This window comes from Thalassophryne amazonica, chromosome 15 (genome assembly GCF_902500255.1).
Source record: "Thalassophryne amazonica chromosome 15, fThaAma1.1, whole genome shotgun sequence".
NCBI classification, from domain to species: domain Eukaryota; kingdom Metazoa; phylum Chordata; class Actinopteri; order Batrachoidiformes; family Batrachoididae; genus Thalassophryne; species Thalassophryne amazonica.
In genome coordinates this window covers 26095011-26117215 of record NC_047117.1, presented here as the reverse complement: position 1 = coordinate 26117215, position 22205 = coordinate 26095011, and the positions used below count along the sequence as shown (strand labels likewise).

At 41.8% G+C, this 22205-nt stretch overlaps 1 protein-coding gene across 1 annotated transcript; it reads right to left on the bottom strand.

Moving 5' to 3' along the window:
* Nucleotides 1-337: 337 nt before the first annotated feature.
* Nucleotides 338-10155, bottom strand: pla2g12a (phospholipase A2, group XIIA). The gene is made up of 4 exons (XM_034188533.1): nt 9791-10155; nt 6046-6122; nt 3895-4060; nt 338-804 (listed from the first exon to the last, which is right to left on the bottom strand). Exons 1-4 carry the CDS (start codon nt 10029-10031, stop codon nt 686-688), a joined length of 603 nt encoding a protein of 200 aa, XP_034044424.1. The 5' UTR covers nt 10032-10155; the 3' UTR covers nt 338-685.
* Nucleotides 10156-22205: the final 12050 nt, after the last annotated feature.

Here is a 22205-nt window from a genome sequence, read left to right as displayed (position 1 = left end):
TGTTTTTTTTTAATGAATAATGTCTAAAGAATATTTGTGCCGTATTTGGTGTGTGTTTCACCATTCAAATGATTCCTCTGTAAATATTCTATTTTCTGCTGCACTACATTTCATGTTCACTGTCTCACAGGGGTTTACACTTGCAGTGTGTGGTCATTTCCCTGATCACCCTGCCTGCCTCCACATGGTGTCCTGTATCACTGTGTTGTGCAAGTTGACTAGCATAAGATGTGGGACCTATAGACCAGTCAAATACCCCGCTTTACACTGAAATAAGTTAATTGTTAAAGTGAAACTGATACTACATTCTCCATAAACACACACAAGCACATTTTTCAATAATTTACTTATTTATACTCTCAGTTGTATTACAATCCCAAATGTGCACGAATGTGTCAGCCTCTATCAGCTACTTTACAAACAGAATGAAAGTCAAATTTCTTATTGCTGAACCTTGATGATAGTCCATCACAGAACAAATGAAATAATATTAACAAAATATAAATAACTATGTTAGTAGATAGATCATAGCAAACTCCAAACACCGCTGTAATTCAACTTTCACATGATGAATGACGACTGGTCACAAGGAGCTCTGCCCCTGTGAATGTGCAAGAGTTCCCCAACAGAAAGTTGAGTGCTGTGCTGGTGTGGTGGTGTTGTGCTCCATCGTAGTCTTCAGGTGTCACAGCTCCCTCTTCACCTCATACTGACACACACAAGACTCTCGCTGGCTGTCCAGGTACGGCTTGCACCCTAAGTGCATGACGGCATCGAAGAGCACAGTCACCGCTGATTCACACGCTGCCAACATGGAGAGAAAGGTAAGTAAAACAGTACAATTTGTTCAAGACCACATCCAGTGTGAAATTAAGTCAAATAACATGGATTATATCAGCATTCGCTACAGCAGTGCATGTAACAAACGCTGGTGTTTGGCACCAATGCACATTATTGTTTAAAATGTGGCATGCATTTAAAATGTGGCGTGTTCATCATGGCAACTGCCATTTGGTCTTCGCTGGCCTGAAAAATTACATCACATTCCCTACTGTAAGTGACAGGGACTTCAGGTGGACAAGATGCAGGTCTAGCCATTTTTTTTCCACATTTTTGCTGGGAATTTAAAACGTATAAATAAAAGTAGCCCTGCAGAAATGTGCAGACAAAATGCATTTCATACCCTAGAAGGGCTGCATTTCTACAGCACTCTTCCATCTAGTAAATGCTCAAAGTGCTTTACAATGATGCTTCACATTTACATCCCCATCCAAGGACGATACCAATTTTTACAGCTGGGTGGACTGAGAAAATAGAGATTAGGTGTCCTGTCCAAAAACAGTCCAATACGATGAGCAAGACTTAAAACCTGGTTAACATATTGGCAGACCAGCTACTTATCTACTGAGCTACCTGCTCCACAAAACCCTGCTCTACCTGGCCTTGACTGGCCATTAAAAAAAAAAAAAAAAAACAGAAATCCAACTTTCATAATTAAAAATCCAACTATCATCTTCATAAGCAAGTGATTCTCAAACCAGTCATCGAGGATCACCTAACCTACACATTTTCCATCTCTCTACTCTGCCACAAGCTGACTGCCTCATTCAGGTGTGCAACCAGTCACACACTAACAGACACCTTCAAGCAATTTATTAATTTCAGAGAATTATAGGTTTTCGACCCTATTAAAACCACAAATTAGCTGCCAATTATACTACAAGTCCACCAAATACTTAAAAGAAAGGTTAAATGGCATCTACAAAAACAAATTACACTGGTTAATACAATTTTTTTTGCATTTTGGATTTTTTGAGATATGAAAACATAAACTATATTGTCGCTCTTGTTCGCATTTCGCAAACCTGGTTTAAAAATTAGGCTTTTGAAGCTGCTTTTGTGCATGATGAGTGGCATCAAACTTGTGAGTGAATGAGCAACTTTTACGTAATCCATCAATAAAGAACATGGTAAACCCGCTTCTTTTATCCACTCCTGAAATACTGCCTTTTACCTCCTGCCCCACTTCTCAAGCCTTAAGTAAGCAAAACAGTAAAACATCTTTTTCTGCTCCTCAATGATCCAAATTAAGGTGCGTTTACACATAAGCAAGACGCGTTACGAATGTCATTTTTCTGTCATTCGTGACACATTCCTGACATTCTTAATGTGACTTAACGCATCTGAATAGGTTTCTTAATAGGGCGTGTTGGTGCGTGATATTCTTGATATTCGTGGAGCATGTTTTTGCCTGTCAAAAAATCTTCCACGAATGTCACACACCACCCTCATTTCGTCTCACGTCGTGGAGTTCGCAACTGAGCGTATTGATCCGTCTTGATGAGTATTGATCGTTAATAGAACGTGACAACATTCGTAGTGGTTCCTGTGATGGTTCTTGGAGCCCAAACTGTCACACGTTATTACGAAGTGACACGGAAACTGTCAAGTTTTGACAACTTGTAACGCGGCATCACATTTCACTGCGCGCAACGATGAATTAGTTTTCTGTCACGTGCGCACAATTAAACTCGGCTCCAAGCGTCGTTCTACAGTTCCTGCTGAAGCTCCTCAGGACGCTCCTGCAGGTGTTCCACCTGCTGTTGTAACTGATGAGCGGGAGAACGAGTCTGAGCAACTAGAGGAGTGAGAGTCACGTGCAGCCAGACATTTTTGCACCTTTTCCAGTCCAGCGGAGGAAGAAGCGCACGCACAATTAAACCCTGCTGCACCGCAATCAGTTTGATTGCTGACACCAAGTCGGCTAAAAGTCAAATTTCAGTGCTCTTCCGCGCACTCCTGCAGGTGTTCCACCTGCTGCATGTGCCTGATGTTTGGGAAAATGCACGAGAGGAGAGCCGCATGAAACCACACATCTGGCTCTGTCCTCCTCCTCCTCTCTGCGGTACTCCATGGCACAGACCCCAACTATGCATGCAGTCACAAAGTTCTTCTGAAAAACTGGAGCGATCTGAATTCGGATGGATGAATATAGGTGTGTGTCTGGAGACAATTCACAACGTGACAGAAATTAACGATACGCTGTTACGCGCAATAGCGCGCAACAACACTATTTTTGACCGTGCGTAATGGTTCCTGATAATTCTCCAGCAACACGTTCCATTAATCGTAACGTGTGGTAATAGGTTGCAGCAGTTCCTGAGGACACCTGACGCCTCTGCTCCGAATAATCACATTCGTGATCAGTGGCCAAGAATGTGTACTTCGTGGCATTCGTGACTTGTCGTCGTTATGTGTAAATGTAGAATTACAGTGGTGTCATTTCATTGATTTCTTTTGGCTCCTTGATGCTGTTGCTGCTGGAGTCCAGGATCAGAACTATGCTGATCTGGTGGATTATCCAGCTGAGTGCTGCCGCAGGAGAGATCATTCCCTGCAGCACTGGGAGAAGTTGCACCATTGCTCTCCTCACACACCCTGGTGCCTAGGCGTGATTTGGGGACCTTTTCATCCTGGGTGACATCCGGCCAGTACAATTTATCATTATTAGACTTTTTTTTCCAAAAACTTTTTTTTTTGAAAAACTTTTTCAAAAAAAAAACAAAACTTTTTTTTCAAAAATTTTTTGAAAAAAATAAAAAGGTCCGTTACTTTTTGGACAGACCTCATACTAGCCTTAATAAATGGTAAGAAACTGATTTTTTGTTTATTATTGCTGTTGTTAATATTATTATATAAAAACTCAACTTAATAACACTCAGATATCAGAATGAAAATAAAAACCCATGAACACAACTTAATTGGTAAGAAGCTCATTTCCCACTCAGTTCACAGCAAATAACCTTTTTCCAATTTGTCTGCAAATACAATCTAAAGACCCCCGTGTGAGCCTGACAGAGAATGCACCCCAACTCATCCTCTGTCTAATCTTACCTTGGACACTCTGGGACAGTCCCAGAGTCTTCTGTATGTTCCTGCAGATGGTTTCTAGACAGCTATAGAACTCCTCATCACAGTCGTGTTTCTGTTGGCCACAGGTGTCGTAGCAGCGGTCATGCTGGTTGCAGCATTTGGTCATGGAAGGGATGCCAATGTCAAACTGGAAACAAGAGGACACCTACTTTTAACCAAGAACAGTGTCTTCAAACAACATTCAAATGACCGATGGCTGGAGTACATGTTTTCATGCATAAAAATGACATATTTCCATTCAAGAGAAATCAGTAATGACTAAAGGCTTAAAACAGCGAGCACTCAAAAGTGCATACCTCCATCAAAAATCTAACACTCAAATAACCTTTGAAGACATTTCAACAATAAAAAAAGGCATAAATATATTCTAATCAACCAGCTCCGCGATCACCCAGGTGGCACATACCTTAATAAGATAATTTGACAAAGGTCAATCAATAGGGCCAAAAAGCATATCTGTCTGTTTGTTTGATGACTTACTCCTCCCAGGTTCATTTGCTGAATTCTACCAAACTTGGTCTGTCAATGAAGGTTGGCCTGGAAACTGCCCTTAAAGAATTCATTTTGGAAAAGGTACTTGATTTTCAACCCAATTTGGATGATATAACACACACTGTAATTACAATACAAAATTACCCTGGCAAGGTAAGGCAGAAGTCAAACGGCTGAAGGTCAAGGTCAATGGGGTGAAATATCAGCTTGCCATAGCCTTTACCATCTTCATGTCCACAGGAACTATTAGCCAGTTCGACCTCAACAAAAACGGAAGCAGAAAGAGAACAGCCTAACCATTGTTGCCAATAAGCTTCCTCAGGAAGTGGGAAAGGTTAGACATTCCCTTGGGGTGGACTTATGTTGTGATTTGACACTACAGAAATAAGTTGAACTGACTACTAATGGGACATACCTCTGTAAATCTAATCTTCTGAAAAGCCTATTTACTGTAAAAAGAAAGTTAACCCTTTCCGGAACCAGCGGACCATCAGGCCGGTGGTTATGTCTGATTTCTCTATCAGCAAGTAGAGGGTCTGCGGTTTCACCTGGATGGAATGCTAGTCCATCACATGTTATTCCCAATTAAAGCTGGTACCAATTTACAGCTGGGCGGACATGGATGAGATACCTGTTAATCAGGGATGGACAACAGTGTGCCAAGCAGGGCCAAGACAGTCCTGGTTTTCCTTGTTGCCAATCACCTCAGTAGGCGATTTCACTGATGATCAGGCATTTTTAAAACTCATCATACAGAGGAAAAACTGATTAGAACCTCTTGAATACTGATGTACCAACCAACTTTGTTTTGCTTATGCAATATCCAAGATGCAAGATGTTTCACTGCAGATGTGGTGATATGCCAATTAAGTGAAGACTGTGGTGATATGCCAATTAAGTGAAGACTGCCAACCTTACAACACTGAAAAAGTGGTCTACATAAACCACTGCTGCTATTTTATTTTATAAATAAATGTAATAGCTAAAGACAGTCACATGCATATGAAGCTTTTTTCTGTCATTTTGCAACAAAACTGTGCTCTTAACGTGTTATACTAAAATACCTATTAAAAAAAAACAGTTCAAATGGACGGTGAAAAATATAGGAAAAATGCATTTTTCTTCTTTTTTTAAATGACTATGTAGCCTAATTTGAATAACATTAGGGCTGAAACGATTACTCGAGTAACTGGAATAGTTCGATTACAAAAAATGTTCGAGGCAAATTCTGTGCCTCGAAGCTTCATTTAACGTTGTAGTACATATGCCAGGCCTATGTGTGGCGCTGCAACATCCCCAGAAAAAACAAAAAAACAGAAGAAGACCTGGAGCATAACAGCTAATCAAATTACCAACGATAGCTACCGCTTTCCAAGAGAACGATCGTCCACACTGATCATCTGAAATAGACTTACTGTGCACTTAAAGCGAAGCAGTGTGTTTGTCTATTTTTAAAAAACACACGGTCTGCTTTGGTGCAGTGTTGTTTAAAAATGCAGAAGTACTTTTTATCCGATTAATCGCCAGAATAATCAATAGAATACTCGATTACTAAAATAATCGATAGCTGCAGCCCTAAATAACATGGATACTGCTTCCTGTCCACTTATGTCACAGTACCTGAAATCCAAACAATGGGGAACCGCAGCCATTTGGTGGTGGCCGCTTGTACCCTGGACGAGGAATTGGCTTGTACCCTGTGAGAGAAGAAAAGACGTGAATGTGTTTCTTGCACAGCCAGCGGCAGTTATACAGTCAGAGATGACCGTGACAGCATATTTGCAACTGAGCTGCTACTTGGTCTGAGCCACATACCTCCAGATGTAAACGGGTTATGGCAAGCAACACTAGTAGCAATTAGTGTCATCATGGAGAAATGTGGCGGGGTGGGGTTTCAACCGGGAACCTTCCGCACTGAAACCAAGTGCCCTAACCACTTGGCCACCACCTCTGTCTTAGTTTTCTCAAAAAATAAGTAAATAAGTAAACAAAAATACCTAAATTATTATCAAGTTAAACATGCGGGGGCAGACATATGGGAACTTGAGTACATCCGAGTCTTTTGTAACCTAGTGATCTGAAGGGCAGGGAAAAACAAACATTCCAAATTTCGGGAGAAAAAAATCCATGAAAAGAAATTGCTAAAACTTTGATAAAAAGCCGATGAAAATTCGCTACTCTAACATGGTAATCAACATGGGCGCCAGATGCTTGTTTTCCACTGGCAGACTGTGGTCACGTGGCCACTGGGCTATGATGTAGCACCGGCCACGGCAATACTCATTTGCAACAGTATGGATACCAACAGTGCTGTCTTCACCTACTCCACTTAACACATAAATTCACATCGCACCACTGCAGAAAGGCACGCAGCCTGAAAGAACAAAAAGTAAACTGAAGAAAAACAAACACTTACAGACAAGGATAAAATCCAAGATAAAGTAAGTAAATGTTATTAAATTCCAAATTTTTTACTGAGTAAGCTTTACATATTTTATACAACTCCTCTTGTAAGTACATTTATGTAAATTGTGGTTATTACCCTCGCTGGGAAAGGGAAAGAAGCTATTGTAATGCCATGTCTGTCTGTCTGTGGTCATATCTTCAAATGTATTGAGCACTTTCAACCAAATTTGGTAGATAAACTCAATGTACCATCATCTTACAACAGGGGTCATATCAAGGTCATAGGTCTAAAGTCAAGGTCAAATCAGATATCTCATTAAAACACACTTTTCTGCATAGATTTCTGCTCTTCTGGGGTAACAAATGTGTATCAGAAAATGAAAAACTAGCTGGCGGCAGGGGGGCACTGCAATCGTCTGGATGCCTGGTTTGGTTTTTCTGTCCATCACATCTGCTTTTTCTTATTTTAATGCTGATGATGTGCACTGCATTGCTCTCTGGGACATTCTCAGATTTTGTGGGATCTTCAAGAAGGTGCTGGGCACTGACAGCCAGCCCATACAGAGATACTGTGGGTACTGAATGGAGTGAAGGAAGAAAGGCAGTTTTCCCTTTGAAAACTGGTATCCATCAGGAATATGTTGTGGCTGCTACACAGTTCAGTGATCGCATGGACTGGGTGCTGGGTCAGGCTTTGGAAACTAGTGCCTTAGATGCCTTTGTTGGTGAGGAAAAGTTTACTGACCTTGAATCAACAGATGATACTGCGATCCTTGTGGAATCAATGGATCTAACATGACTGCAGCACTTTAGAAGCTGAGTGAGGAATCAGTGTCTGGGTTTGAAGTTGTCTTGTGTGAAGACAACGATTCAGAATTTCAATGACAACCTGGACTCAACCATGAGACGTGTATCTGTATGTGACAAAAGTCTTGAACTTGTAGAAACTAAACAGTCACTTATCTCAGCAGTGACATTCGGTACTTTAATGTTTCCCATAATCCCCCTGGCGGCCCCTTGCGCTTTCCAGAATGCACTGCATCACCAGCAGAGTTTGGCCATCTCACAGCGCATGTAAACAATGGCAAAGCGAGGCTGTGGATAGCGTTGATCCAGTGAGTTCACGGGCGATTATGATGATGACACGTTCTCCCAAGTTGAGAGGGTTATCTAGAGGAGGTGTAGCACCTGTGATAGACTTCTGCCATGCCCCGATGTCTTATTGTCCATACTTCACGAGGTGAGTTTACACTGTGAGTGCTGAGCTCCTGACACCCACCAGAACTCTGCTGAAACTGATCTCTCATGTGAGTCACAGACCGTGAGATTCGCAACTGTGAAACACCGAATTCATGTCTCTGGGTACTTCGCCTCTGACACTGAGAGACACTTGGAAAGAGCTTATGGAGTCACGAGGTCACTGGACAGAAGTGTTCGGTGATGTAGATATCTGCAGAAGAACAAAAGTCCAAGTGTTCAGGGTCCTGCAGCTTCCTGTATTACTGTGTGGTGGTGAGACTTGGACACTAACCCACATCTTTGGCAAGAGGTCTCTTGGGTACCGCTGGAAAGACTGTGTCAAATGAGAGGTTACTCGGCGAGACTAAGATGAGGAGCACCACTTGGTCCTCATCTTAGTCTCGTCATATCGGGCACTATATGACTTGAATGTCATATAGTGCCCGATATGACATTTTGGCCATGTGGTGTATATTCCAGACTGCAGTAGTTGGCGACTTAGGGACTCTAGCCAAGGTGATGCCCACATTTCACCTGGATGCAGCAGACAGATAGAGAGGTGGGGACAGACCAATAGACAGCCAGGGTTTGTTGCCATCAAGGATCAAGACTATTCTTTTGTGTGGCGGATACAGTGACACATGGCACCATGACACCAGATCTGACTTGACTAGATGTGCACCCATTTTTTTTTTGAAGCACCATTACTGTTCACCAAGAGGAGACAAGATGGAGTGAAAACCTGCAGACTGCTCTCCCACATTAACACATAATACAGACCTTTAAAGATGAATTGGACAGAGCAGGAAATCCACAAGTGTCCCAGTGAGATCAGATTTTAAGGTTCTGCTACTAACCTATAAAATTATTCATGGACTGGCACCCTCCTACCTAGCTGACCTAATTAAACCTTACGTACCGGCCCGGGCTTTACATTCTCAGGGTGCAGGACTACTTTGTGTCCCTAAGGTGAATAAGAAGTCTGCAGGTCACAGAGCTTTCTCTTATCGTGCCCCTGTCCTGTGGAATGCTCTCCCTGCATCAATAAAACAGTCAGATTCTGTGGAGACTTTCAAGTCCAAATTTAAAACGCACTTATTTTCCCTTTCATATGGCTAGCATACTGGTACAGTTTTGTTTTACGCTTTTTACTCTTTTAATTCATTTTATTAGTAATTGGAGCGGGCTGCGGCCTCAACTTTACCTAAATTCTGGGTCTTTTAGTGAAGTTTAGGGCTAGTGGCCGGCGATCACCTTAGTATTTCTGTTTTTCTTGTTGTTTAATGCTGACAAATTATACAGTATTTTTTGTCTTTCTGATGCCTGATTCTGTTTTTTCTCTGTTTAAGGTGCAGCTCCATCCAGAGATAGGAGTTGTGTTCGTGTTGGCGATCCTCCTGTCCTGTGCGCCAATAGCATTTCTTGTATATTCGTCTGTGAATTGTTCTGTAATTTATGTTTTGTAGCGTGGCCCAAGCAGAGGGTCACCCCTTTGAGTCTGGTCTGCTTCAGGTTTCTTCCTCAGAGGGAGTTTTTCCTTACCACTGTTGCTCTGGGGGTTGGTAAGGTTAGACCTTACCTGTGTGAAGCGCTATGAGGCAACTCTGTTGGGATTTGGCGCTATATAAATGAAAATAAATTGAAAATTGAAGTGTGCCTAACAACATTTTCGAAGAACGGCCATGGTTTGGGTGGTGATGAATAAAAAGTGAGCTCTTACCATCACTACACTTAAAATGACACAGACCGTCATCGCCGCCAAACAAGTCCAGTGCTGCGTTCAGGTACGTGTCAATCCTGTGAATCCCGTTCCGAATAGTTTTCAGGGTCATTCTCCAGTCTGGAGTTTCTGCCTCTCGTGTAGCGGACACGCAGGAAAACACAACAAACACGCACATGAAACCGTGGCGAAGCACAGCCCACCTGACGTCAAACGCATACAACTGCTTTCCGTGGCTCATTGGTAGAATTTAGATATTATCCTCCTAAATGTCACTTTAATGCCACCGCAAACTTAAAACTGTCGTTTTCACATGGTTCAATAAAAGCCGTGAAGAAAACACCGACAGCTCTTTCTTCTTTTCCGGGTTTGGCGCAGTCATGTGATCGCTGCCAGCCAGAGAGGGAGGGGGAGGGGGAAGACCATAGAGTGTAACTAGAGAAAACATGAGCTTATTTCCGTAAAAGTTTTGTCCGCCATTTTGGGATGGGGAATGCCACGAGTTTGTGTCAACACAAGTCAACAAATCTCATTCACACACACACACACACACACACACACACACACAGAGAGAGAACGAAAATTGCACAATACTTTGAAATTCAGCTTTTTCCGTATGAACTCTATGGCATTTTATTTTGGGATGCACATTGTATAGGGCTGGTAAAACTAGTCTACTTGGTGGCGGCGCATCGTTGCCATTTTTTTGTGTCCGAGCAAACAAACATTGGATGTGCATTGCAGAGCCTTCTGCATAAAATACACATTGCATACGTATTTAAAGACAAGGAATTCTCCCTACCGCATGTAGGAAAAATTTACCCAGAATACATTGTTTTGTCAACATCAGTTTTATTATTTATTTACAAAAAATGCATTAGAATGGCGACAATGTTTGCTTAACATGCCTGGCTAATGTGCTATAGTATTTGTTTATTGTTACATTCACATGCGCAAGCTCAAAGACTGTCATCATGGAGGAGCGTGAAAATTTCAGGAATATGATAGGGGTCACATAACTGAAAAATGTCTCGCTGTAAGGGGTGTTTCCTGCAGTGCAAAACTATTATGAGATCCGCCTCACAGAGAAAGCCGCACAGGTTTATCCGAGTTTGCAGGAGTATGACCACAAAGACACGGCAGGAAAGCGATGCCGGATGGATGGTGTTCGCGATCTCATTGGGACAGCTGTGATGGGGACTTGGCTACCAGCTGTTCAAGTTAAACCCAGGAGATGGGCTGACTAGCTGTTCAAAAAAATATATAAAAATGCCTTTAATGGGCTGATTCGGGCATCCCCAGATTTAATCATAATGTTGCACCACTGCAAATACAATTTAGCGTTTGCCCTGGATGGACAACTGATACAAACCAGTAAATTACCACCAGGGAGTTTGTAGTTGCATTGGACAAGCGGACAACTGCAAATTTTAGACAATATAGCTGATTAGCTCACTGTTGGGCTAATGTTGTACCAGGTGATAGTTTCTTGCTAACTAGGTAGGGGCAAACACACGCACACACACCTATGGACAATTTAAAGTTTCCAATCCACCTAACATGCAATGTCTTTGGACGTGGGAAGAAGCTGGAGCACCCGGTGAGAACCCACACAAACATGGGGAGAACATGCAAACTCCACACAGAAAGACCACAGGTGGGAATTGAACCCATGACCGTCTTGCTGTGAGGCAACAGTGCTAACCACTAAGCCACCGTGCTGCCCTACAGAGATACAGTAAGAGGCAAAATTACTTCTGTGCACTCCCAAAAACTCCAAATGTCCAAGAGAACAACTTTAATCAGCTTTCATCCTAATAAGATGAAAACAGGTTCTGTTCATTGAAGCTGTATCTCACATACTGTGCACAATATTGTCAAATTAAAAAAATGTTAACACTTAATTTTTTATTTCCAAATTTCCATCCTTGGTTCAAATCCCAGTCTGACCGGAAAATCACTAAGGGTCCTTAATCCCCGAGTTGCTCCCACTGTGTAGTGACCCAGACAGCAAATAGATCCGAGCCGGATGTAGTCCAACATCTGGTACCAATCCTGAAAACAGATCCGGTCCAGACAGTTTTTGCACCCTGGCCCAGATCCGGCACGGCTCCACTTTACAGTTCTGGAACAGAGCCGGACAAGATCTGAACTGGATCCGCAAAACACCAACCATTTACAGACCATATCTGGCACGGATCTGGGACAGATGTGGTCCGCATCACAGCACTGTGATAGGAACATGGGGCATAACGATAAGCAATTTTATCTGCACTCGGTAGAAACTATCCATTAGTGGTTGTAAACTCTGTACTCTGTAATCGTGATCGTCACTGAGGCTTTTTTAAATGCTTATTGCAAAGCGATTTGTTTCTTTACGACAATAAAGTTTTATAAGTCCAGGGACACTGATCTGTGTGTTATAGATACAAATCAGTTTCCTCAGATCCACAGAACTAACCCCTGTAAAACTTATTCCTGCCACGGTGCTGTGATGCGGTCCACATCTGCCCCAGATCTGTGCCAGATATGGTCTGTAAAACGATTGGTCTTTTGCGGATCCAGTTCAGATCTGGTCCGGATCTGTTCCAGAACTGTAAAGCGGAGCCGTGCCGGATCTGGGCCAGGGTGCAAAAACTGTCTGGACCGGATCTGTTTTCAGGATTGGTACCAGATGTTGGACTACATCCGGCCCAGATCTACAACCCCTGGCAAAAATTATGGAATCACCGGCCTTGGAGGATGTTCATTCAGTTGTTTAATTTTGTAGAAAAAAAGCAGATCACAGACATGACACAAAACTAAAGTCATTTCAAATGGCAACTTTCTGGCTTTAAGAAACACTATAAGAAATCAAGAAAAAAAGATTGTGGCAGTCAGTAACGGTTACTTTTTTAGACCAAGCAGAGGAAAAAAATATGGAATCACTCAATTCTGAGGAAAAAATTATGGAATCACCCTGTAAATTTTCATCCCCAAAACTAACACCTGCATCATATCAGATCTGCTCGTTAGTCTGCATCTAAAAAGGAGTGAACACACCTTGGAGAGCTGTTGCACCAACTGGACTGACATGAATCATGGCTCCAACACGAGAGGTGTCAATTGAAACAAAGGAGAGGATTATCAAACTCTTAAAAGAGAGTAAATCATCACGCAATGTTGCAAAAGATGTTGGTTGTTCACAGTCAGCTGTGTCTAAACTCAGGACCAAATACAAACAACATGGGAAGGTTGTTAAAGGCAAACATACTGGTAGACCAAGGAAGACATCAAAGCGTCAAGACAGAAAACTTAAAGCAATATGTCTCAAAAATTGAAAAATGTACAACAAAACAAATGAGGAACGAATGGGAGGAAACTGGAGTCAACGTCTGTGACCGAACTGTAAGAAACCGCCTAAAGGAAATGGGATTTACATACAGAAAAGCTAAACGAAAGGCATCATTAACACCTAAACAGAAAAAAACAAGGTTACAATGGGCTAAGGAAAAGCAATTGTGGACTGTGGATGACTGGATGAAAGTCATATTCAGTGATGAATCTCGAATCTGCATTGGGCAAGGTGATGATGCTGGAACTTTTGTTTGGTGCCTTTCCAATGAGATTTATAAAGATGACTGCCTGAAGAGAACATGTAAATTTCCACAGTCATTGATGATATGGGGCTGCATGTCAGGTAAAGGCACTGGGAGATGGCTGTCATTACATCATCAATAAATGCACAAGTTTATGTTGATATTTTGGACAATTGAAAGGATGTTTGGGGATGATGAAATCATTTTTCAAGATGATAATGCATCTTGCCATAGAGCAAAAACTGCAAAAACATTCATTGCAAAAAGACACATAGGGTCAATGTCATGGCATAGGGTCAATGTCAATGAGCAGATCTGATTTGATGCAGGTGTTAATTTGGGGGATGAAAATTTACAGGGTGATTCCATAATTTTTTCCTCAGAATTGAGTGATTCCATATTTTTTTCCTCTGCTTGGTCTAAAAAAGTAACCGTTACTGACTGCCACAATCTTTTTTTCTTGATTTCTTATAGTGTTTCTTAAAGCCAGAAAGTTGCCATTTGAAATGACTTTAGTTTTGTGTCATGTCTGTGATCTGCTTTTTTTCTACAAAATTAAACAACTGAATGAACATCCTCTGAGGCCGGTGATTCCATAATTTTTTGCCAGGGGTTGTATATGCTGTCTGGGGAGTACCTTGTATGGCAGCACCCTGATATTGGGGTGAATGTGAGGCATTACTGTAAAGTGCTTTGAGCATCTGATGCAGATGGAAAAGCGCTATATAAATGCAGTCCATTTACTGTTTCCAGTGGGTCGATTTCAAGCTGTGAAAGTTTAGTTGTGAAATGTCACTGAAGACCCATCATTGTCCAATCACAAAGCAGAATCTCCTCAGGCAGCCCGGCGGGTTTGATCAGTGACCTCCTATCATCGGTCTTTAATCACCGTACGCTGTCCTGACATCATCTGATCCAAACCAGACATGTCGACTGGTGAACCACAACCTGTCTGGATGATTAATGTTGTTGATCTGTGGGACAAATGAGACACACAGGGAAAGAATGATTAATGTGACACTGTACAAACAACAACAGTGTTTGGTTGTGTTAAACCAAGGAAGCTGAAGCAATTTGATCAGAGTCTGTCCCAGTTTCATACAAATGTGGGTCACAGAGAGTCTAAATGTACTTAATTAAATGTTTTGCTGTTCCACTTAGTCAACATGAGACAAAGAGTTACGGTTCTTTACATTCTGGCCTCTGAACATGAATTATTGTATTATTTTAGTTTGTGATGTCACAATACTAAAGTGTCTAATCCTGCTGTGATTCTTTCACTCACTGTAATCCACCATCATCAACAGCTTTTCTTTGTATCAGATTCATAAATTCTGTCATTTGTTCTCTTGTAACTAAGTTTACTAAAAGACGACTGAACTTATTTTCATAACATTGTGATGATTCACCTCCGCTGACCTCATTACTGACAGCCTCTAATTGTGTGCACCTGCTTCCCCTCATAAGCTCCGGCCACTTGATCTCCGAAATGACCATCTTATCACAAACCGATACTGAGATGAATGGAAGACGGCATTCAACACTCCACTCGGTCATTTTGAGTACTAGTCCATGGACCAAGCAGGTTTTCGGTACCACTTAAGATGACAAAATGACACTTAGAATCCAGCCTCAGTGTACCATGGCCTACACAAAAATGTATGAAAACCATCCCAGGGTGGTAGCTGTAGCCAGCTAGGGGTCAATGAAGAATTACATAGAGGTCAAAATGTAAAAATTGTTATATGGCTGGGGGGGCCTGGCTGCCGGTTTGTTTGTCTTTTTGTTTTCCTCCCAGGTGGCGTGCATTTGGGACTGAGTGGCTGTGTTGCTGAGGCTGTCAGGACCTCACCCTGATCACCTGCGACTCGTCAGGACTCACAGCTGAGGTGCATCTGGATGGATTGGAGCATGTTGGCATTTAAGACTGGAGTGCACAGTGTGTATTGGCCAGAGACTCGACCTTGTGACCAGATGGGTGAGATCGTCGTCTCGGGAGCCATCTCATCAGCAGCGGACGCTGAGAAACGTCCAGGTTTGATGCACAGTCTGTGAAAGAGGAGGGGGTGAGGTCTCACGCTCGTCAGCACACTTCCTGAGGTACGTTAGATTTTGTGACTAACAGTTATACAGTCAGTAAATGTGGTGTCCCTCACACCTTATTGTATTGAGCTGTTTGTTAGTCATGTATCAGCTTCCACTGCGGTGGAGTTTTGTGAACTGGATGTTCCATGCCTGCAGGTTGGGAAGCTGATCAGTAATCAAGCCAGGAAGTGTTTGCTGTTTGTACACCTTTAAGTGTTCTGTGTGTAGAGTGTGGACTCACATAATGGTTCCTTCTTTCACAGACTCGGTTGTTGCGGCCACCTGGGGGGTGTCGGCGGGGGTCCTTGGGTCCGAACAGCTTCTGGCTCCGGACCGTTAGCGCTGCTGGGAGCGCACCACGCCAGGCCGCACCTTTCTGTTCTTACATTTTCACTGTTATGTATTAAATTCAGTTAGCCTTTGTACCGTGCTCTGCTTATTTCATACTGGGTCCTTCAAACGCTGGTCGGTTCTCCGAGCTGCGTCCGACACATAACAAAAATGCTCCAATCATATTGAAAACTATACGACATTACTTATCTGATCATAACAATTCCAAAAAGGTGTAGTTTGGACTATCTATGACTGAATGTTATAGAGTTATGGGGTAAAAACAGCAAAAATGGTGACAAAGGTCAGTTTTAGTTTGTACAGGGGTCAAAAGTTAAAGTTGCTCCAGTTTCAGTACAAAATGATGCATTTATTTTTTTTTTCCATTTATTAATTATTTTATTTCAACCAATAATTTACATCATTTTTTACCAAAATTGGAGCGACTTTAACTTTTGACCCCTGTACATATTGAAACTGATCTTTGTCACCATTTTGCTGTTTTTACCTCATAACTCCAGAACATTCAGATAGTCCAAACTATACCTTTTTGGAATTGTTATGATCAGACAAATAATGTGGTATAGATTTCAACATCATTGAAGCATTTTTACATTTGTGTGTAATTGTTCATTGACCTCTAGCTGGTTACAACGACCACCCTGGGATGGTTATCAGACATATTTGTGTTGGCCATGGTACACTGAGGCTGGGAGCTAAGTGTCATTTTGTCCCCTTATGTGGTACTGATTAGATTAAAATTTATGACTGGCTCATGGATTATTTTTGTTTGGAGAGGAGGATGGTTGAAGATCCAACACAGAGATAAAGTCGGGTTGGTGTAAAAGAACCATCTTTATTGTCAGACCGAGGGGCGATGCAGCGTTCAGGACACAGAAACTCAGCAGATCAAACAACAGAGTGTCCGTGAGAGGACGGACTGGAAAGTCTTTTGCAATAACACAATTCTGTTCTGGTCTGTGGTCCAGATCGAATTACAGAATATGTTTGATTTGCAGACTGTGTGGAGCAAATGTAAACTGATGACCCAGTGAAAAATTAACAAACTCACTCATCTTCAACTGCTTACTCCAGTTAGGGGTCACTGGGGCTGGAGCCTAAACCCAGCAGTCAGAGAGGATGAGGTGGGTAGAGCCTGGACAGAACGCCAGCCTGTCGTAGGGCCACAAATAGACAAACACATTCACACCGACAGACAATTTCAAGTTTCCAGTCCACCAAACCTGCATGTCGGAAGCAGCCGGAGCACTCGGATAGAACCCACGCAAACATGGGGAGAACATGTGAACCACACAGAAAGGCCACAAGTGGGAATCAAGCCCATGACCTTCTTGTTGTCAAGCAACAGTGCTGCTCTGATTTAACATACTAAAAAAAAAAAAAAAATCTACCCTGCAGTTGAGTTTATTTTATTTATATCACACAACATCACAACAACTCTGCCTCAAGTGCGAGTGTGAATGAGTTTGTCGGTCTGGATGTGGACCTTCCCTCACGCCTGGTGGCTGCTGGGCTCAGCTCCAGCCCCTCAGTGAGCTCGGCTCCAGCCCCTCAGTGAGCCTTGATCAGTGTCAGCAGGTACAGTAAATGGATGTGTTATTTTGAAAAAAAATCATTAATGAATATCCACAGTATAATTGATTAAACACAGACATCATTTGATCAGATGGAAAATGTCCAGAATAAGAAAAGTGAGTTAGAATTTTTATAAGATGATGTTTGTAATTTTAATTGTGAAGTACTGAAGTAAGATGTCATTTTATTCTCTCTCTCTTTCTAGTCATGACTCGTAGAAGTCTCCGGCTCATGTCTAAGGGCTGTTATAATTGTGACGAGGACAAAGACTCCAGGAAAATGACAAGTGTTTCAGTGCTTGAGACCCCTGTCAGGTACGTGATGTCATTCTGATTTGTAACTGTAATTGTGATATTCTCTTGGCAGCCTGTTTCTTTTGTTTCTCCTCATATTATGAGTTCTCATGTTGTCTCTCCACACTTCTGCAGAGTTTCCAACAAGAAGAGCGGCACTCGTAAGGCCCGTCTGCCTGTTAAAGATGACAGCAGGTCTGCTGACGCCGAGCCGCCCGTCACTGTCGGACAGACTGACGGTGATAAAGTGTCTGTCCACTACAAAGGTAATACTGACACCTGTTCATGTCAACACAATGGCAGCCACAATTCTGAGTTCATGAATCTGAACCTGCAACTCTGCAGCTAAAGGGAACTTATTCTTAAAAAAATCTATTTGTCTTTTCTTTACAGCAGCTGCAATGAAGAAGGCACGCTACCTTCTCCTCATCCTCATCCTTCTCAGTAAGTAACATCAACATTTAGCAGGCTCAGGTTTGCAACTGCAGCTGTGCCCCCCATCTCATCCAATCTTCAAATCAGTTTCAAAATAAATTAATTTCACCTTAAATACAAGTTTTGCAGAAATGTCCAAGTTCATCACAAATACTTTGGTGGGGAAACTTTTTATTCTGCAAAAATCTGCTCAAAAGTATAAAAGTGTGAAAAACCAAATTGCATTTTCCTGTTTAACTAAAATTCAAACATTTAGTTTTAGTGTCATCACAGCTGAGTTTAATGCAAAAATAAATAAACAAAGCAATAGTTTGTTTCACACAGACGTACAACTGTTGGATTTTAAAGATGATTCACATGAAAACTCAAACTCTATATAACTGTAAAAGGAGTAAATGTTCAACTCGAACTCACAAAACTTTCACTGCTGACGGCTGTGCATGAACTTAAATTTGTGAAGCTGTCATTATGAGCGACACTGTCAGGGTGAAGATTTTTGAAGATGAAAATGACATCAGTCATTTTTTGTCACGTTTCTTTTGGTGTTGATTGCAGACCATTTGTTGATTTAATTTCCAGAAAATTCCACCACCTTCTCTAAGTTCCACTGTCACATTTTTTTTCTCTCACTTTTCCCAATTTAAATTTTGAACAGCAGTACTTGGTTTCTTTTTCCTCTGTGATTCTTCATGTTCTCCCAATTTTCTCCAGGTGTTTGGTGGTACTTCCCATTTTTGACTGTCAGGAAGGCTCCACTTCAGCTTGAATACCAGAATGATGACATTTCTCCTGCACCTCTTCAACCGAGCACCACAAAGGCTTCATCTGCAGTGGTAGGTTTCATCTGCAAATATCTGAATCTCATTGATTATTTGTGTGTGTTGATGAGATTGATGCTGGCTGATGGATGTCTTGACATATACGAGGGCTGTCAATAAAGTCACGGTCCTTTTTATTTTTTTCAAAAACTATATGGATTTCATTCATATGTTTTTACGTCAGACATGCTTGAACCCTCGTGCGCATGCGTGAGTTTTTCCACGCCTGTCGGTGACGTCATTCGCCTGTGAGCACTCCTTGTGGGAGGAGTCGTCCAGCCCCTCGTCGGAATTCCTTTGTCTGAGAAGTTGCTGAGAGACTGGCGCGTTGTTTGATCAAATTTTTTTCTAAACCTGTGAGACACATCGAAGTGGACACGGTTCGAAAAATTAAGCTGGTTTTCAGTGAAAATTTTAACGGCTGATGAGAGATTTTGAGGTGATTCTGTCGCTTTAAGGACTTTTCACGGTGCGAGACGTCGCTCAGCGCTCTCAGGCGGCGTCATCAGCCTGTTCAAGCTGAAAACCTCCACATTTCAGGCTCTATTGATCCAGGACGTCGTGAGAGAACAGAGAAGTTTCAGAAGAAGTCAGTTTCAGCATTTTATCCGGATATTCCACTGTTAAAGGAGATTTTTTTAATGAAAGACGTGCGGACGGATCCGCGCGTCGGGACGCAGCCGCCGCGACGCTCCGCCACAGGAAAAACACCTCTGTTGAAAGCCTTAAGGACAAGCTGGAACATGTCCTGCCTGTGTAAACAATTTCTCATATACTCACTCCACTGAAAGCCATCAAAAGCCGCCTGGATTTTACAAATGGTTATCAACACGGAGGTGTTTTTCCTGTGCCGCCGCACCGCGTCGGCTGCGTCCCGACGCGTGGATCCGTCCGCACGTCTTTCATTAAAAAAATCTCCTTTAACAGTGGAATATCCGGATAAAATGCTGAAACCGACTTCTTCTGAAACTTCTCTGTTCTCTCACGACGTCCTGGATCAATAGAGCCTGAAATGTGGAGGTTTTCAGCTTGAACAGGCTGATGATGCTGCCTGAGAGCGCTGCACGACGTCTCGCACCGTGAAAAGTCCTTAAAGCGACAGAATCACCTCAAAATCTCTCATCAGCCGTTAAAATTTTCACTGAAAACCAGCTTAATTTTTCGAACCGTGTCCACTTCGATGTGTCTCACAGGTTTAGAAAAAATTGAGGGTTCAAGCATGTCTGACGTAAAAACATATGAATGAAATCCATATAGTTTTTGAAAAAAATAAAAAGGACCGTTACTTTATTGACAGCCCTCGTATAATGTGAAATTTTAAGTATTTTTAAATCTTACTGGATATAACTGTTTGCAGATGATGCAGTGTTATAACCTCCAACAACTGTAGAAGGGGAGATTGTGTGAGGTTTAAATTGAAACCTGCTTTATGGTGTCATAAACACTGATAGCTAACATGCAGGTTAGCAGAGTGCTGCCCTTCCACTGGTTTACTTTGTACTTTATTACAATTAGCGACTCTGCATAGTTACAAACGGAATCTAATTAGCAGAGGCGTGACAAAGTCACTGTCAACTTGTAAATCGGCAAGTCTCAAGTTCCAAGTCACAAGTCCCAAGTCAAGTCTCAAGTCATAATGACCACCAGTTGTTTGCAAGCTGACTTGAGAGTTGCCGATTCATGACTTGAGAGTGACTTGCTGGTGACTTCGTCCCACCTCTGCTAATTAGTCAAAGAGAAGCTGTATATGAAGTGTTTTGCTGTGACTTGATTATAAAATTAGTTGGTTTTTCATTTCACAAGTCACTTAAATTCTGAAGACTTTCAGGAATGACCAACTTTTGAAATATTACATCCTGTTTCAGAGCAGTGTTCATTGTTCTTGATCAGAATATAGAAATACAGTCACAAGTAAGGAAGAGATTAAGAATATAAAACTGTTTTTAGTGCAGAACTGACAGCAAACATTCTCAAAGTTTCCAGCAGTTTATTGGAAGAAATGCTGATTAATGTGAGGATTATCTTTCATGTTCTTGATCATAATTTTTTGTTGTTGTTGTTTCCAGGATTCAGCCATTCTGCCTGGTGCTGTGCAAGAACTGCTCACTTGGCTTCTGGTAAGAAACAGATTGTACACTATTTTTCAAAAAATACACAGCTGATTTTTTAAAATTTTAATGATAATTGTTTTGTCACTGCTGTTGACGCTGTCTTGACCAAATGTTGGTTCAGTTCTTTGGTCAGTTTCATTACTTTCTCTTATATTGTAACATATTTTTAGTTGGTAAAATAAAACAGTCGGAAGAAAAAGTGAATATTTAAGTCTTCAAGTCATAGATGTTTGCAATAAATATTCTTAGTGGTTGAACCACATTATGTAAGCAAATTAAGCCGTGGTGGACTTCAGTGACCGCACCTCCCTGTGAAACCAAGATGCAAGTGATGAGTTGGTGCACAGTTTTACACACAAAAAACCCAAAAATAACACACAGTACCAGTCAAACGTTTGGACACACTTTCGAAAGTGAAAATCTAGTGTTCATTGTTGCTGAAGTCTTGTGTCAAAAAATTAAATTATTATTTACAAATTAAAATAATTTATTCATTAAATTATCATTGACTATAAAGATGAAGACAAGACCTTGACTTTATTTGTCTTGTGACTGTCCCAGGAGTTGTTGCCCATCAGGCAGAGACATCCTGCTGAACTCGGTTCTGTTCTGGACGCCGACAGTCTGACCCCCGAAATGAAACAGGCCTTGGAGAGGTGGCTCGCTGAGCACATCAGGGTAGGTGGATCTAGATGTTGTGTCGACACGAGAGATGATATTCAACATTCAGTTCCAACCACAAGAGATTTGCAATTAGATTTTGTTCTTTTACACAAATCTTTGTCATTAAATTGTGATCAGCGTTTAACAGGCAGATGGAACATGTTGTAATTTTAATCTTTTTGTTTTGTGTGTGTCCATTTGCATGTTGTATCTTCATCAGGAGTACGATGAGATCAGGCTGCGTGACCAGCAGTGCTCCACAGGCTGTGGACGACCCGCAGCCGACAGGATGGCCGACTTTGCCCTGGAGTCTCTAGGTTGGTTAAAACCCTCCATGTTTTAGTCACGTGACTTTATTCATCAGAACTTGGCTGCAGGTTTGATTCTCTCTGTGGCCACCAACGCTACAAATGTCTGTTCGGGCTGCATGTATTGATTATTTTTAGTTAAATTTCATGTGATAACTTTGCTGGACTCATTTGACACAACTTTCTGATTGAGAGAAA

Coding starts and splice junctions, on each gene's coding strand:
- pla2g12a (XM_034188533.1), bottom strand. CDS start 10,031: ATGAGCCACGGAAAGCAGTTGTATGCGTTTGACGTCAGGTGGGCTGTG. Junction 6,123..9,790: donor TCATTTTAAGTGTAGTGATG/GTAAGAGCTCAC, acceptor CTTCTCTCACAG/GGTACAAGCCAATTCCTCGT. Junction 4,061..6,045: donor CCCCATTGTTTGGATTTCAG/GTACTGTGACAT, acceptor TCTTGTTTCCAG/TTTGACATTGGCATCCCTTC.